The 13,511-nt window shown below is 34.1% G+C and overlaps 1 protein-coding gene across 1 annotated transcript; it reads left to right on the top strand.

The window, feature by feature from the left end:
• Positions 1-2,001: 2,001 nt before the first annotated feature.
• LOC145558214 (monooxygenase 1-like) lies at positions 2,002-6,309 on the top strand. The gene is made up of 6 exons (XM_081619368.1): positions 2,002-2,165; positions 2,648-2,794; positions 2,922-2,972; positions 3,686-3,854; positions 4,685-4,913; positions 5,468-6,309. Exons 1-6 carry the CDS (start codon positions 2,086-2,088, stop codon positions 5,998-6,000), a joined length of 1,209 nt encoding a protein of 402 aa, XP_081475494.1. The 5' UTR covers positions 2,002-2,085; the 3' UTR covers positions 6,001-6,309.
• Positions 6,310-13,511: the final 7,202 nt, after the last annotated feature.

Genomic DNA, 13,511 nt, shown 5'->3' with positions numbered 1-13,511 from the left:
ATCTTTCTTTTACAATTTTTTAATATTCTAACTACCCCCACTCACCTCTTATTTTGTTTAAGTCAATTAGATTGCCTAAAACTATGTGCTGGTCAAATTGTAACACTTATTAAAACACGGAGGGAGTAATTAAATTAAGTTTACAACAGACGAAAAGACTATAAAGTAACATAAGTTACTATTCACATAAGAAGCCCTTACACAACACTAATTAAGGTGATATTTACCTTTAAGTTATTACAACGAGTGAGGACAACACATATAAGGTTTACTAATATGTAGATTTGAGGTTGATCTAGGCTATTTAATTTCGTAATGGAAAATTGTCCGGTGTAAAGCTAGTGAAGTTGTAAGATATTGCCTTTCGTACGATTGAGGCCAGGCTCAACCGGTTAAAATCATGGTTGCATTCATCTCAATGATCCAATATTGTTAAGCCCATCTATGGCAAAAAGCATTAAATGCTAAATTCATTTTGAATTTGGCTTAAGCCATAATATGAGCTTTGTTGCTGGACTTTATTTGTTTGACAAATTTGGGGCTTGCTTGCTTGCAATCAATTGTTCTCCTTGTTGGGATATTAGCCAACATGATAAGTAATAATGTAGGATAGTTTTTGTTGGTGTCAAAACATGATTCTTTGAGATGATTATATGAGGTTGATCTAGAGTGAGCTTTGCTAAGGAATTTGCCTTAGCGGTCTTATTAGTATTCAACAAAGTGTAGCAAATAATATTGAAGAATAAAATTGTAAGATATTGCCTATATTGCTCTGGCTAAATCAATTGTGGCTAGATTGCATTGCCGAATACTTTTTAGGGTTGGATAGTTTTTTAGGGCATACTTGGATCATGTCAAATTAATGAAAGTTAGGGTGGTTAGAGATGGTGATGAATGAAGTGGTATTAAAGAGGAGGTAACTACCCCAATTTGTGGGGTAATTACTTATCTATATCTTCCTTCTCATCAAAACACTACTACATCTTCTCTGTTTGATATTACTCCACTAATTCATGGTCCCAAATCGATTATGCGCTTACAATTATGTTATCTCAAACCTGTAGATATTTTATATAGTTGTCTAGACAGAATTTGTATACTCCCTCCACCCCAATTCTTGGCAACATTTTCTTTTACACGATTTTCAAGACAGATTTTTGATCGTTATTATCTTAAATTTTGTATTAATAATATTTATGAAATTTACATATTTAGAAACTATACTTCATGATAAATCAAATAAGATTTCAATTATAGTCTTTTGACTTATATATTAATCAGAATGAATGGTCAAAATTGTCAAAGTTTGACTCTAAAAAAGGAAATGGGGCAAACAATAAGGAATGCACGAATTGCTTGTATAGTTGTATTTGATGTTATCAGCTGAAAAAGTTAGTTGTATTTGATGTTATCAGCTGAGAAAGTTAGTGGTTAGAATCTCCTTCCCGATTTCACGGGATTTTAAAATCGATTCTCTTTCTCCGCCCTTTATTTATTCTCTAAAAAATAAATAAATAAATGAATGATTCTATGTGGGAGTGTGGGACTATGTTGATCAGAAATCCCTCCTGCGCTGGAAGAGGAAAGAATGGTTTTAATGGATTATTACTGCTTCTCCTCATTATCAAAGGTATCATTTGCCTTTTTCTGGATTGAAACTCATTTCACGATCCCACTTTAAGTCTAATGTTAATCACTTTATGTTATTATAATGGGGTTTCTTGCAATTTTGCTTGCTTGTGTATTATTCTGATACAAATTAATCCAATTAAAAAGGAGTTCTTTTAGAATTACATATAAAAAATCTAATCTTTGTATATTATCTTAATTTTTAATGGGTTTGTTAATAATGGATTTCTGTAAAGTGATTTATACAGAATGTTGGTTAGATCAGGGATGACGTTTCAAACTTATCAAAGTTTCTGGGGATTATAATATTGAAGGTAGAAATGCAAGTTGCTATAATTCTATAAACTATAGATTATATTAATATTTATGTTATGGTAGCATAGTTATACTCATGATTTAGCCAGATATCATATGGTGTTGTAAAGAGAAAGAGTGAGAAAGAGAGGTTGAGTGGTGATGGCGGCGGTGGAGGAGATAGAGATAGTGATTGTTGGTGGAGGGATTTGTGGCTTAGCTACTGCTCTTGCTCTTCACAGGTCCAATTTATTGTTTTCTTGCAATTTAATGATAGATTCCCCGTCTTTTCGAAAAATTAGGAAATCGATTAGCAATGATAAAACACTCTTAGGGACCGGGTTTTCGATTCTAGTGGAGGTATCATGGGATTTATCTAATTGATAAGAGGAAGTTTTAGAAAAAAAGTTTATGTGATTGGAATCTCGGGATCAACTAGGAGTTTCTTGTTATGTATTTAACTGGTTTGTAATGAAATTTGGTGATTCTTGGCGATTCATGTTGTTGTATAGGATCAAATTTAGCTTTTATTCTGCTTGGATGAATGCTGTGATTCAGGGACACAATCATTTTCTTGCTTTTCAGTTAGTAGCTCACTAGTGAGTAGTGAATAAAGCAACAAGTATTTTTTATGATTTAATGAAGAGTGTTAAAGATGGCTGAAAGATTAAATGGTATAAAAAGAAAAGCTCTCACTGAAACATAATGTCTGCTATGTATGCAGGAAAGGTATAGAGAGTGTGGTGTTGGAGAGGTCCGATACGCTGCGAGTGACAGGAGCTGCTATCGGTGTTTTTCCAAATGGCTGGCGTGCCTTACATCAGCTTGGTCTTGACTCCAGTCTTCGATCAACTGCTAATACATTTCAAAGGTGATGATACGATTGTAGTACCGAAAACCTGCACTTTAACAAATTAGGACATATGTAATAATTTCTTATTTCTTAATTGTATGTTCAGTGCTTTTGGTTCTGTCTAACATCCTTAAGTATCTTACAGAGCACTTGATGTTTGGGTTGACAAGGGTGTGGAACGAGAAACTATTTTGAGGTAATCTTGAGAGTTTGTGTCCAACTTACAAAGCTTAGTTCTTTTTTTTTTTTTTTTTTTTTTTTTTTTTTGGTGTGTGTGAGTATCTTGATTCTGGATCAAATGAGCCGTGCACTGACTGCATTCTAAAACATTTTGCTGTTTACTTTTGTGGTCATTGACACTACAACAATTTACACTCAATTAATAATTTCCTCTGTTTCTCACTATACTTGCTTTTCCATGATCTGCATTCTTTAGAGAACTTGTAAATCTAATGTTGTTAACTTAAATACCGGCAGCATAATTGGAGAAATTTGTTTGTTCTGAATAGGAATCGTATAGCTTAGCAAAACACATTGTTTCTTACTAACATGACTATCCTTATTAATCAAATAGGTTAGATTGTAAGGTTAATTTAATATTTCAAGGCCCATTAAGGCCATTATATTATATGGATCAAGTAAGCTTCAAATGTTAAGAAATCCTTGAAAAGTTGGCATATTATCTTCAACTGAAGGCCCGAACAGTGTGACACTAACCTACATATGCCATGGTTTGGAATAGAAAACTGGAAGAACTTTAAAGTGAAGTGCTATTGAAAATGTTGAATATTATGCCCTTCAAATTGGATTATGTAGCTTACATTAGATCTTGGAAAAGTTCATAAATGCTTAAGCTTACTCTAGAAAACGAAAACAATCCTAAAAATGGGTTTTAATGTTTTATTACAGTGAAGGGGAGGCTCGTTGCTTGAAGAGAAATGATCTCATCGAAGCTCTAGCCAATGCACTACCGATGGAGACAATACGTTTTGGCTGCCAAGTTGTATCTATGAATGTCGAAAGTTCTACTTCATATGCTATGCTTCAACTCCATGACGGGAGCTTGATTAAAGCTAAGGTATTTCAATACTGCTGTACTTCTCCAAGTGTTTTAGAGGCTTTAAGATAGTTATATATATACCACTGCAGTGGTGGTCATCATTGCAGGAAAAATCGCACATAGGTACATTGCAGAAATGTATTCGATTTTGATATTGCATAAAAGATTACAGTTGATGCAGCATTATATTTATATCAGTGATATATGCCTTTTATTGGCCTTTGTAGCTTTTGCACAGGTTGTATTGACTTTATATTGGCTCATGATGCTTAAGAACTCAACAAGTTTTAGTTCAGCAAGCTGAAAAACTGATATGGACTACGGAGTACATAATTAGCCAATCTTTAGAGCCTAGTAGTTTTTTTTTATTGATTGTCCAATATGGATAGTCATTGCATATCAGATCAAAGGTATAATTGGAACATCCACTTTGTTATCCCTAGGCGCTAGGGTAAAGTTTTGTGTATCCCAATGCCTTAAAAGAGAATTGAAGAGTATTAGGCTCCATGGCTTATGCTAATGCGTGTGTTAACAGTTGCTAGGTTCCTTCTGAAGGTTTTATATAGTATTGGGTCAAAATTCAATTGTCACATGCACACATGTTGGGGGGTGTAGTCGATAAGGATACTCGGTTGGAATGAAGGGTTTTAAGTAATATTTCTTAGGATTCAACGAAGATAGTGAGTTTCGTTGTCTTGCTTTGGATTGTTGATTCCAGATTGATTTTGGCTCTTTTGCCCCCTCACCTCTACTTATTATAAGCATGTATGTGAAGTAATATCAAATATTCTTTCTTTCACTATATGTCTGCACTCAATCAACTGCATGCTTACAAAATGGACTTTCAGGTGTTGATTGGTTGTGATGGAGCAAACTCAGTCATTGCAGACTACATTGGCTTAAAACCTACTCGGCCTTTCACCTCATGCGCTGTCAGGGGCCTTACTTTTTATCCAAATGGCCATGGATTTGCTCCTGAATTCTTGAGAGTAAGAAAAGATAAGTATTTAGTTGGAAGAATTCCAATTGATGAAAAGACAGTTTACTGGTTTGTCGTTCTACAATGGACTCAAGGAGGTAATAATGTAATATTGAAACTATTTTGTTATGCATTAAGTATGAATTTCAATGCTTATTTTCTTAGATTTAGTCCCATCATTATAAGAAGGCCAATAGTCATAAAATATATGTGCTCATTAAATTCTCTGCTTTTCTGATAATATGTGTCCTACTTTGTGTCGGTTTTCTAGTTTAAAGCTCTCGTTTTACAAAGTGGAATGTATTATTTGTTTTGAGGATTTTCTGATTACTGCTTTCTTTGAGTGATCTGATATATAGGTTTATTGCTTAATTTAACTAAAACGCTGTGGAATTTGGAAAAACCAACTCTTAAATGTTTTCTATGTTTTGTTACGTCTATAAAAATTTCTTCAGACTAATTATTGAGAATTTTGCTTAGATTGTACATGATTCCGTGAAGTGTGATGTATTGTTGGCATGTTCATTTGTTCAGCATGGAATGGAAACCATATCGTGAAGTTTACAACCTTTATCCCATTGATTCTCTCCTTTCGTTCTCCTTGAAATCACATCATTCTCTTATTTATCAGTCATCTTTTTTTTTTGTGTAGATGCTGAGATGCCGAAAGACTCTGTATCCATCAGACAGATGACCATAGACATAACAGCTGGTTTCTCGAAGGATATTGTGGACATGATAGAGAAGAGTGACTTAAGCTCTTTGTCACTTACACGATTGAGGTATCGAGCCCCATGGAATTTACTTTCTGGTAACTTCCGTAGAGAAACTGTGACAGTTGCTGGGGATGCTTGGCATGTTATGGGTCCTTTCCTTGGGCAAGGAGGGTCTGCAGCTTTAGAAGATGCAATTGTACTGGCTAGATGTATATCAAAGAAGATAGGCGATGTTGATCTGAACGGGAGTAGAATGCCTTTATCAGCACAGAAGGCTATAGAAGCTTTGGATGAATATTTGAAGGAAAGGAGACAGCGTGTTGTTCTCTTATCACTTTTAACCTACCTTAGAGGTTTATTGTTAGTAGAAGATTCCTCTATTTTGGTGAGATTCCTGTCCATTTTAATCATATCTGTTATGTTCCGTGATCCATCAAGTCACACAAGATATGATTGCGGGAAACTCTGAAGGCTATTATCTTGAAGTCACGTAATTTCTGTGTAACTGGCTGTAGTCTGAGAAGTGAGAACTATCAGGTCTTTTTTGGTGTTGCTTCTGTAAATGGATTCTGAATTTTTTCTGTTGGATACTTGGATGTAACACTGTTTCTGTCTGAACTCCAAAGGCTGATTATGTAAATTGTTGAAAGCAACTGTTGTGGAGGCATTCTTAGTCTTTCTTCTGCTCCATAGGTTTTGTATTTCAATTTGGCTGCTTCGTGGCGATGTGATCTGCATGGACTGCATCTAATGAGCATCAGTTTAACGGTTTAGTGCATTTCTTTGTACGGATGAGTAGAATTACGCTGAGCTCAAGCTTGGCTGCTTTGGGTAACTCAGCTCTGCTTGGCATTACTGTTTCTTTTCTCTCTCTTTTTTTTATCCCCTTTTTTTCTAATGAAATCCTTTTTTTTTTAACAGAAAGATAAGCCCTTGGGCCAATATACAGTGGGGGAAAAAAAAAAAAAGCTTTTGGATTTTACATTGGGTTATAGATATCCAATTATAAATTACTTCATAGAAATTTAGAATGGATCAAATAAGATGTACTACGTATAATTAATAAATTTGGATTGGACTTGAACCAAATCCAAACTTAAAATTGAACTTCCACTCCTAAATCCTAATAGTCCTAACTATTTGTAGGGTACCCAAATACTAAGGTTTTAATTTAAGTGTCCGGGTTGGGTTTAGTAAAGTCGAGTCGAGTTTATTTTAAATTTGTGACATGTTAAATTTTTGTATCTATACAAATCGAATATGCATTTGGTTAATTTTGGATAGGTTTCGGATTGGGTCGGTAAGACCATTTCTTGACACCTCATAGTACGTTATGATCACAAATTTTTACCGCTGTAACTCTAACAAAGTAACCTCTGAACACTAACTCATATAACACTCACAAAGCAACCCCGTTATGGCCGGCCACGTATAAGTATAACAAATAGTGCACAAGTGCAAAACTACTGATTAGTGGTCACCCGGTCACCCCATTTACTTGACACAATCACACTTGTTAATGCAAGCCACCATTTCTCAACAAACTCCATGAAAACAGAGGCTTAAAGCTCGAGGATTTGGGTCTTCCATTATGGTACGAGGTTCATTCACTTGATGAGTTAAAACTTAAAGTTCCCTAATTTCAAATTTCGTAAATTTCCAATTTCCATTCATATTGTAATTTAATTCAGTCATTCTATAATTGGCTTGATTGTGCTATTAGATGCAATGTCAAGGATCTAAACTTGGAAATAGCTAAGTCAGGAGGTTTTGGATATAGGTTGCCCGGGTATAGCTAACCAAGAATTCCTGTTGATTAATTCTCTAATAATCCTTTACCAAGGACATAAGTCTTCTTATTTAGCTGATCTGTTTCATACTACATGATACTTATACGTGTTCATGTTTTTTTCATGGGGGTGCTTTTATTTGTGCCAATTAAGGATGCTATAATTCCAGAAAATGTGAGGCTGAAGTCCTGCTCTCCACTGTATGGTGTCAAGCATTTGATGGTTGAGATTCGTGTGTCAGCAATTCATGGTATTTTGTACCAGATAGTATAAAATCTATGAAGTGTTGGCTTACTGTAATAATACATGGTTTTGAGAGAAAATTAATTGCAGAGATAGTAAAGGATAAAAGAAAGGCTTATGGATGGTGGAAAAAACTGATTTACAGCAAAAACCAAGGAATAATTTCAAGTGAACTGACACTTCACTAGTTCAATTGCATCTGCAGAAAACTATCTATATGTGTTCACATGCCATTTTAATCTTCCAATACCCATTTTTCACGTGTCCATGCATGAGGCTGAGTTTTGAACTGAACAATATAGAGCTTATGTCTTGTATAATTGTGAGGTAATTGTAGCTAAGCGTAGCTATCTACTAAAAGTATAGGCTAACATTACATATGAGCAGGCAGTGATGTGGGATAGTATCTTTGCTAAGTCAAACTATTCAATTAATAGCCAATACATCTTCTAATAAAATTCTATTGTATGTTGAAAATCATTTATCTGTACCGTGCAGATTTTACTTTCACTAGATTGAAAAATACTCCTATTGATTTAGTCAAGGGTCTCCTGTGGCTTGCTCCCTGCTCAGAGTCTCTGCGTGTAGGCAATTTCGAAGATGGAATTCAAAAGTTATTTAAGGTATTTATTTTCGTATACAATACTAAACATACATCATCATTGCTAGTAGGTGTTTTTTGACCTGTAATCTTTTATTCTCTTTTCTTTGTTCCTTTTAGGCTACTTGTTTCTATGTCTACTGGTAGTTCTCCCTATATATCTTATCTACCACATTTTAGTATCAACTTATTAAGTTATGTAGCTTTCTTATGGCTGACCCATTCTCTGGAATTTTCGTTGTTGTTATGTAGCTTTCATATGCCTGACCCATTCTCTGACATTTTTGTTGCTGTATGCAAACAAAATCTGGGGTTAGGGTAACACTTGAAGAATAATTTGTCAAATTGACTAAAAATGAACAGTGCAGCGGGATTATCCAGGATAAGTAATACTACGAAATTCCAATCATTAACCATTATTCTAATCTCCTCCATAAACTAGAATTACCAGAAGATCTAAGTTGCATATTGCTCAGTTAATTCGTATTGTTAAGCACACCAGCAGATTACCCTGGTCTTAAAGTCTGCATTAATTTTACTGGTATAATTGAGCATTCTTCAAGTGTGGTGTGGGTTGAACTCTGTTCTGGTCATGGAGCCTTCGGATTCAGTTCTCTTTCCAAAAGTTTCAATTGTATAATCGTATTATTGATGATATACATCTGCAGATTGTTAGATTGCTTATGACATCATGCATGGGCTTAACATGTGTATGTTAGATCTTGTGTCGCATCTAGATTGGCTCATTGAAGCTCGGCTTGTGCTCAGTTTGATTTGAGCTGTTCCTGTACTGAGCCTCAGGTTGTATAAGGCCAAATCCATGTCCAGATATGCATGAAAATTTCTTCTGCACTGCTGCAATAAGTACGCACAGGCATTGTATATTAGTAGTTGCTTATATGCACATATATGTAGTTCATTCTTAGTATTTCTTTCAGGAACACATTCTATTTGAGAATTATAATCATTGCTGAACCGAATTAAAGAAACCTCTCCCTCTCAGAACATAAATGTTTGTTAGAGGCTATTGTTGGCAGTTATTAATTAACTTTTTCTTTTTCTGTTCAGTTTACATATGAGAAGCCATTAGAAGGCAAGAAAAAATGTGGTTGTTGGAAGTCTCTGGATATCAATTGTTGGCGGCATTCGCTTACCAATGTATCGCTTGAGTATGAAGAAGGAGATGAAGATGATACACAATTAGCAGAATTCTTTCGTAATGCCAGGATTGATGGAAAGATGGTGAATTTTGTCAAGACTACTGGGACTGAAATGAAATACAGACGAAGATGGTAAACCTTGTCAAGAATTCTAGGATTGATACTTGAAGCATGTTTCTTCAAAGGTTTAGTAACGACATGCATATATTGAGTTCTTTGTTGGTGTTTTTTTTAGGAGAGAATATGTTTTTGAGCCAGTATTAATACCAAAGCTCGAAAACTGTTCACCTACCTTACCTTAGCTAAATCAAAAAATTGCATCCGTTTTTGAGTACTGAAGGTTAAGGAGCTTCTACTTTTTGTATGTGATGGAAGTATCTTTCTTTTGATCTGAGATCTGATGTTAATAACAGATTTAGATGTAATTTATCTGGTTACTACAGTATATTTTTCTAAACTTATTCTGCAAGTTTATAACCCGAAGCCAAGCAAAGAAACTATCCCTTCTGGAATATCGTGATTAACCCGAAAATGCTTGACAATTCTATGGCTAATTGCAACCCAGATAAGTTTTTTTCCACCATTTTTGAATTTGTTGTATATGATGTGATAGTATCTGGTCTTGTTTAATGGGTTTGTGAAGGATTAATATTAATGGATAATGGTACAAACTGTGTTTTGTGAGGAAATTTCTCAAAATTGTGGGTAAAAAAATCTCCCTGAATATTCTTTAGTTTTCCAAAGATTTCATTTGTTTTGCTTTTCCATTTTCTCATTAAATGAACTTTGATTCTGAATGGAAAACTTCATAATATAATACAAGTATACAGATGCAAGTCATGTAATTTAACTATACTTCTCCAAAGATTTCATTTGTTTTGCTTTTCTGTTTTCTCATTGAATGAACAAATTTGGCTAAATTGAGGACTCTGTATATATATATCTACCAATTTCATGTTGATACACTCATTAACTTAAAGTTCGGCCTATAAACTAAATCCGCTAATATAAATATTTTTCTCTCTGTTGAAGCCGGGTTGAGAATTGAAGTTACATACGAAGTATTTACACTGGCAATGTCCAATACTCCGTATAATGTAAAAACCCCCCACATGACTTGAATACTACCTAATACGAAGTATTATACAGTATATTTATATGTACTGTTATTGTACCAGAACGATTTCCATAAAAATTGTTGAATTGTAAATTAATTCCCTATTTGCGTTGGTTTAAAAACTTATTCCCATAATATTGTCCACGTAGGATTGGAAAAAGGTTTGGCCTTTTTTTTTAAAAAAAAAAATTTTTTTTTACAAAGAACCGCTAACGGTGATAGCGGTTCTATACTTGTTATTAAACCGCTAACGTCGCTAGCCGTTCTTATATTAAGTTTTAAATTGTGAAGTTTTCTTATACAAGAATCACTAACGACATTAGCGGTTTTATAAGTATAGAACCGCTATCACCGTTAGCGGTTCTTTGCAAAAAAAAAAAAAAAAAAAAAATAAAAAACTACCAAGCCTACGTGGACAATATTGTGGGAATAAGTTTTTAAACCAACGCAAATAGGGAATTAATTTACAATTCAACAATTTTTAGGGAAATTTTCCTATTGTACCATAGTAATTTATTTTATAATTCGTTAATTCGGGATTCATGCTTGAGGGAAAGGTTCAAATCTTACACAAGGATTAAATATGATAGAGAGATAAACACATACTACCTCCGTTTCATATTTTTACAACGATGTGATATAAAGTAGAGAAGAAAAATGTCTAATCGTTGCAAATAATATAAAACGGAGGTAATATTATAAAAGGATAAAGTCTTACCCAATAATTAGACATATGAAATTTTAAACATATTAAAATTTAGACATATGATTTAAGATTTTAAACATGTGAATAAAAATTTAAAACAAACTGAAATAGAATATAGAAAGTGCGAGTAAAGAATTTAGAACATACGAGTAAAAAAATAGAACATACAATTTAAAATATGGAACATATAATTAAAAATCTTAAAACACACGTTTTAAAATTTAGAACATACAAATTAAAATTTTGGAACAAGTTATTTAAAATTTAGGAAAAATTGCTCCCATTAATCTGAACTTTGCCTCGTCCGCTCAAATTAATCTCAACTTTCGTTTATTATCTATCACTCCCAACTTTAGGGGGTATTAATTTTTATTGCACCCAAATAACTTGCAACCAGTAAATCAGGTAAACATTTGTGAATTTTTTTTTTTGCACATGTGTCAACATGTAATTGGTTGAGAAAAATAGAGAAAATGTTAAAAAAAAAAAAAAAAAAAACTTAAAATTAACCAGCAGCTGCCCCACCACACGAACACCACATCCACCACCACACGAACACCACCGACGCACCGATGGCCGGAAACGGCCGATGTTGGGGCTAAATACCCTAATCCGGCCGATTCCGGCCGTTTGTGGCCGATTTCATGGCTAAATGTCACCGATTTCGGCCGATTTCGTCGCTGGGCTGTTGGGGAGGGGTTTTCAAGGGTGGATGGGTTGCTGGGGAGGGGTTTTCGAGGGGGAGGAGGGGTTTTTGAGGGTGACTGGACTGCTGAGGAGGGGTTTTTGAGGGTGGTTGGCTGCTGGGTAGGGATTTTCGGGGGTGGGGGAAGGGAAAGGGTGGCTGGGCGGCGGTTTCCGGCAGCGGGGAAGGGGTTTTCGGGGGGTGGGCGCGAATTTCCGGCGGGGGAGGGGGTGGTGATGGAGTGTTTTCCGGGAATGGGGGGGTGGTGGCTGGGTTTGGTAGTTTTTTTTTTATTTTTGTTTTTATTTTTTTGAATTTTTTTTTTTTGGAGCTATCACGTGTAGTAACCTACTACATCAGGTTGGATGACCTATTGGGTGCAATAGAAATTAATACCCCCTAAAGTTGGGAGTGATAGATAATAAACAAAAGTTGAGATTAATTTGGGCGGACGAGGCAAAGTTCAGATTAATGAGAGCAATTTTTCCTAAAATTTATGACATCGAACTTAATTAATTTATGGTTTAGAATATGTGAGTACTAAATTAAAATGTGAGTAATAATTAATTTTGTGTTGGGTCTAAAGACATATATATATATATATATATATATATATATATATATATATATATATATATATATATATATATATATATATATATATATATATATATATATATATATATATATATATATATATATATATATATATATATATATATATATATATATATATATATATATATATATATATATATATATGAAAAAATAAAAATTATAAAAATAAAAAGAAGTGAAGATCGAACGCTCACTTTTCTCTTGGGATTTCAAACTTGCAGGTTGTTGCTTGGATCGGGTTTGTGTTGGGTTGTCATAGGTTTTAGCTAGTATATTCCAAAGTTCGTGAGAAGTTTTTGTTTGACAAACAAGAGGAAAGTGATTAGAGGATATAATGTCGATGATGGCACCAAAACTTAGCTTATTTTGGCGAAACCAAGTTTGATAAGCAGGGTTTGGAAAGATGGTGTCTTTGGCTATGGTTATGGTGTTGGAATGGTTCCGTCAATATGTTTGTCTCATAAGTCGTAGCTAATGAGCACGACTCCATCTTGATTTTTCCATGAAAATAGTTGTTGGAAGTTAGCGCGATCGAGTTAGGGATAATAACCTTGATCAAAGGTTTTGAGGGCTCATTCACGTTTGGGAACAAAATTAGATTATTCTTGTTGTCGTCGTTGAAAATGTTTTGAAATTTCAACTCAAACAACAAAATTTACAAAATTACAAATCCATTCTTCAACTGACTCATAATTTTCATTTAATTTTCATTTTTTTTTCTTTTAACCTCCATAACATTTACTTTATTATTAATTTCAATTCTAACCCCTATTTATAATCTATTGAACATATTAATCTACAGACCCTCTTTGAAATTCTAATTAGAATGGGATTGCTATCTCAAAATCTTATCTAATTAGAATTGAAAATTTTGGCGTCTTAACTTGTGAATTGTGATCCAAGTTTCTTGTGGCTCAAACTTGATTCGTGTTCGGCAACAAAACTTTGAACACATCGAAAACTTTACGTGCAATTCATTATAACAGTTTAATACCGTTTTATCTGATCTTCGAATGAACTACAATTAGGACGGCATTTGCATTTTGGACATGAAATATCA

Source organism: Chenopodium album, chromosome 9, assembly GCF_948465745.1.
Source record: "Chenopodium album chromosome 9, dcCheAlbu1.1, whole genome shotgun sequence".
In the NCBI taxonomy this organism is placed as follows: Eukaryota; Viridiplantae; Streptophyta; class Magnoliopsida; order Caryophyllales; family Amaranthaceae; genus Chenopodium; species Chenopodium album.
The sequence above is the reverse complement of the archived record's forward strand: the minus strand, read 5'-3'. Positions and strand labels throughout refer to the sequence as shown.

Coding starts and splice junctions, on each gene's coding strand:
- LOC145558214 (XM_081619368.1), top strand. CDS start 2,086: ATGGCGGCGGTGGAGGAGATAGAGATAGTGATTGTTGGTGGAGGGATT. Junction 2,166..2,647: donor ACTGCTCTTGCTCTTCACAG/GTCCAATTTATT, acceptor CTATGTATGCAG/GAAAGGTATAGAGAGTGTGG. Junction 2,795..2,921: donor ACTGCTAATACATTTCAAAG/GTGATGATACGA, acceptor AGTATCTTACAG/AGCACTTGATGTTTGGGTTG.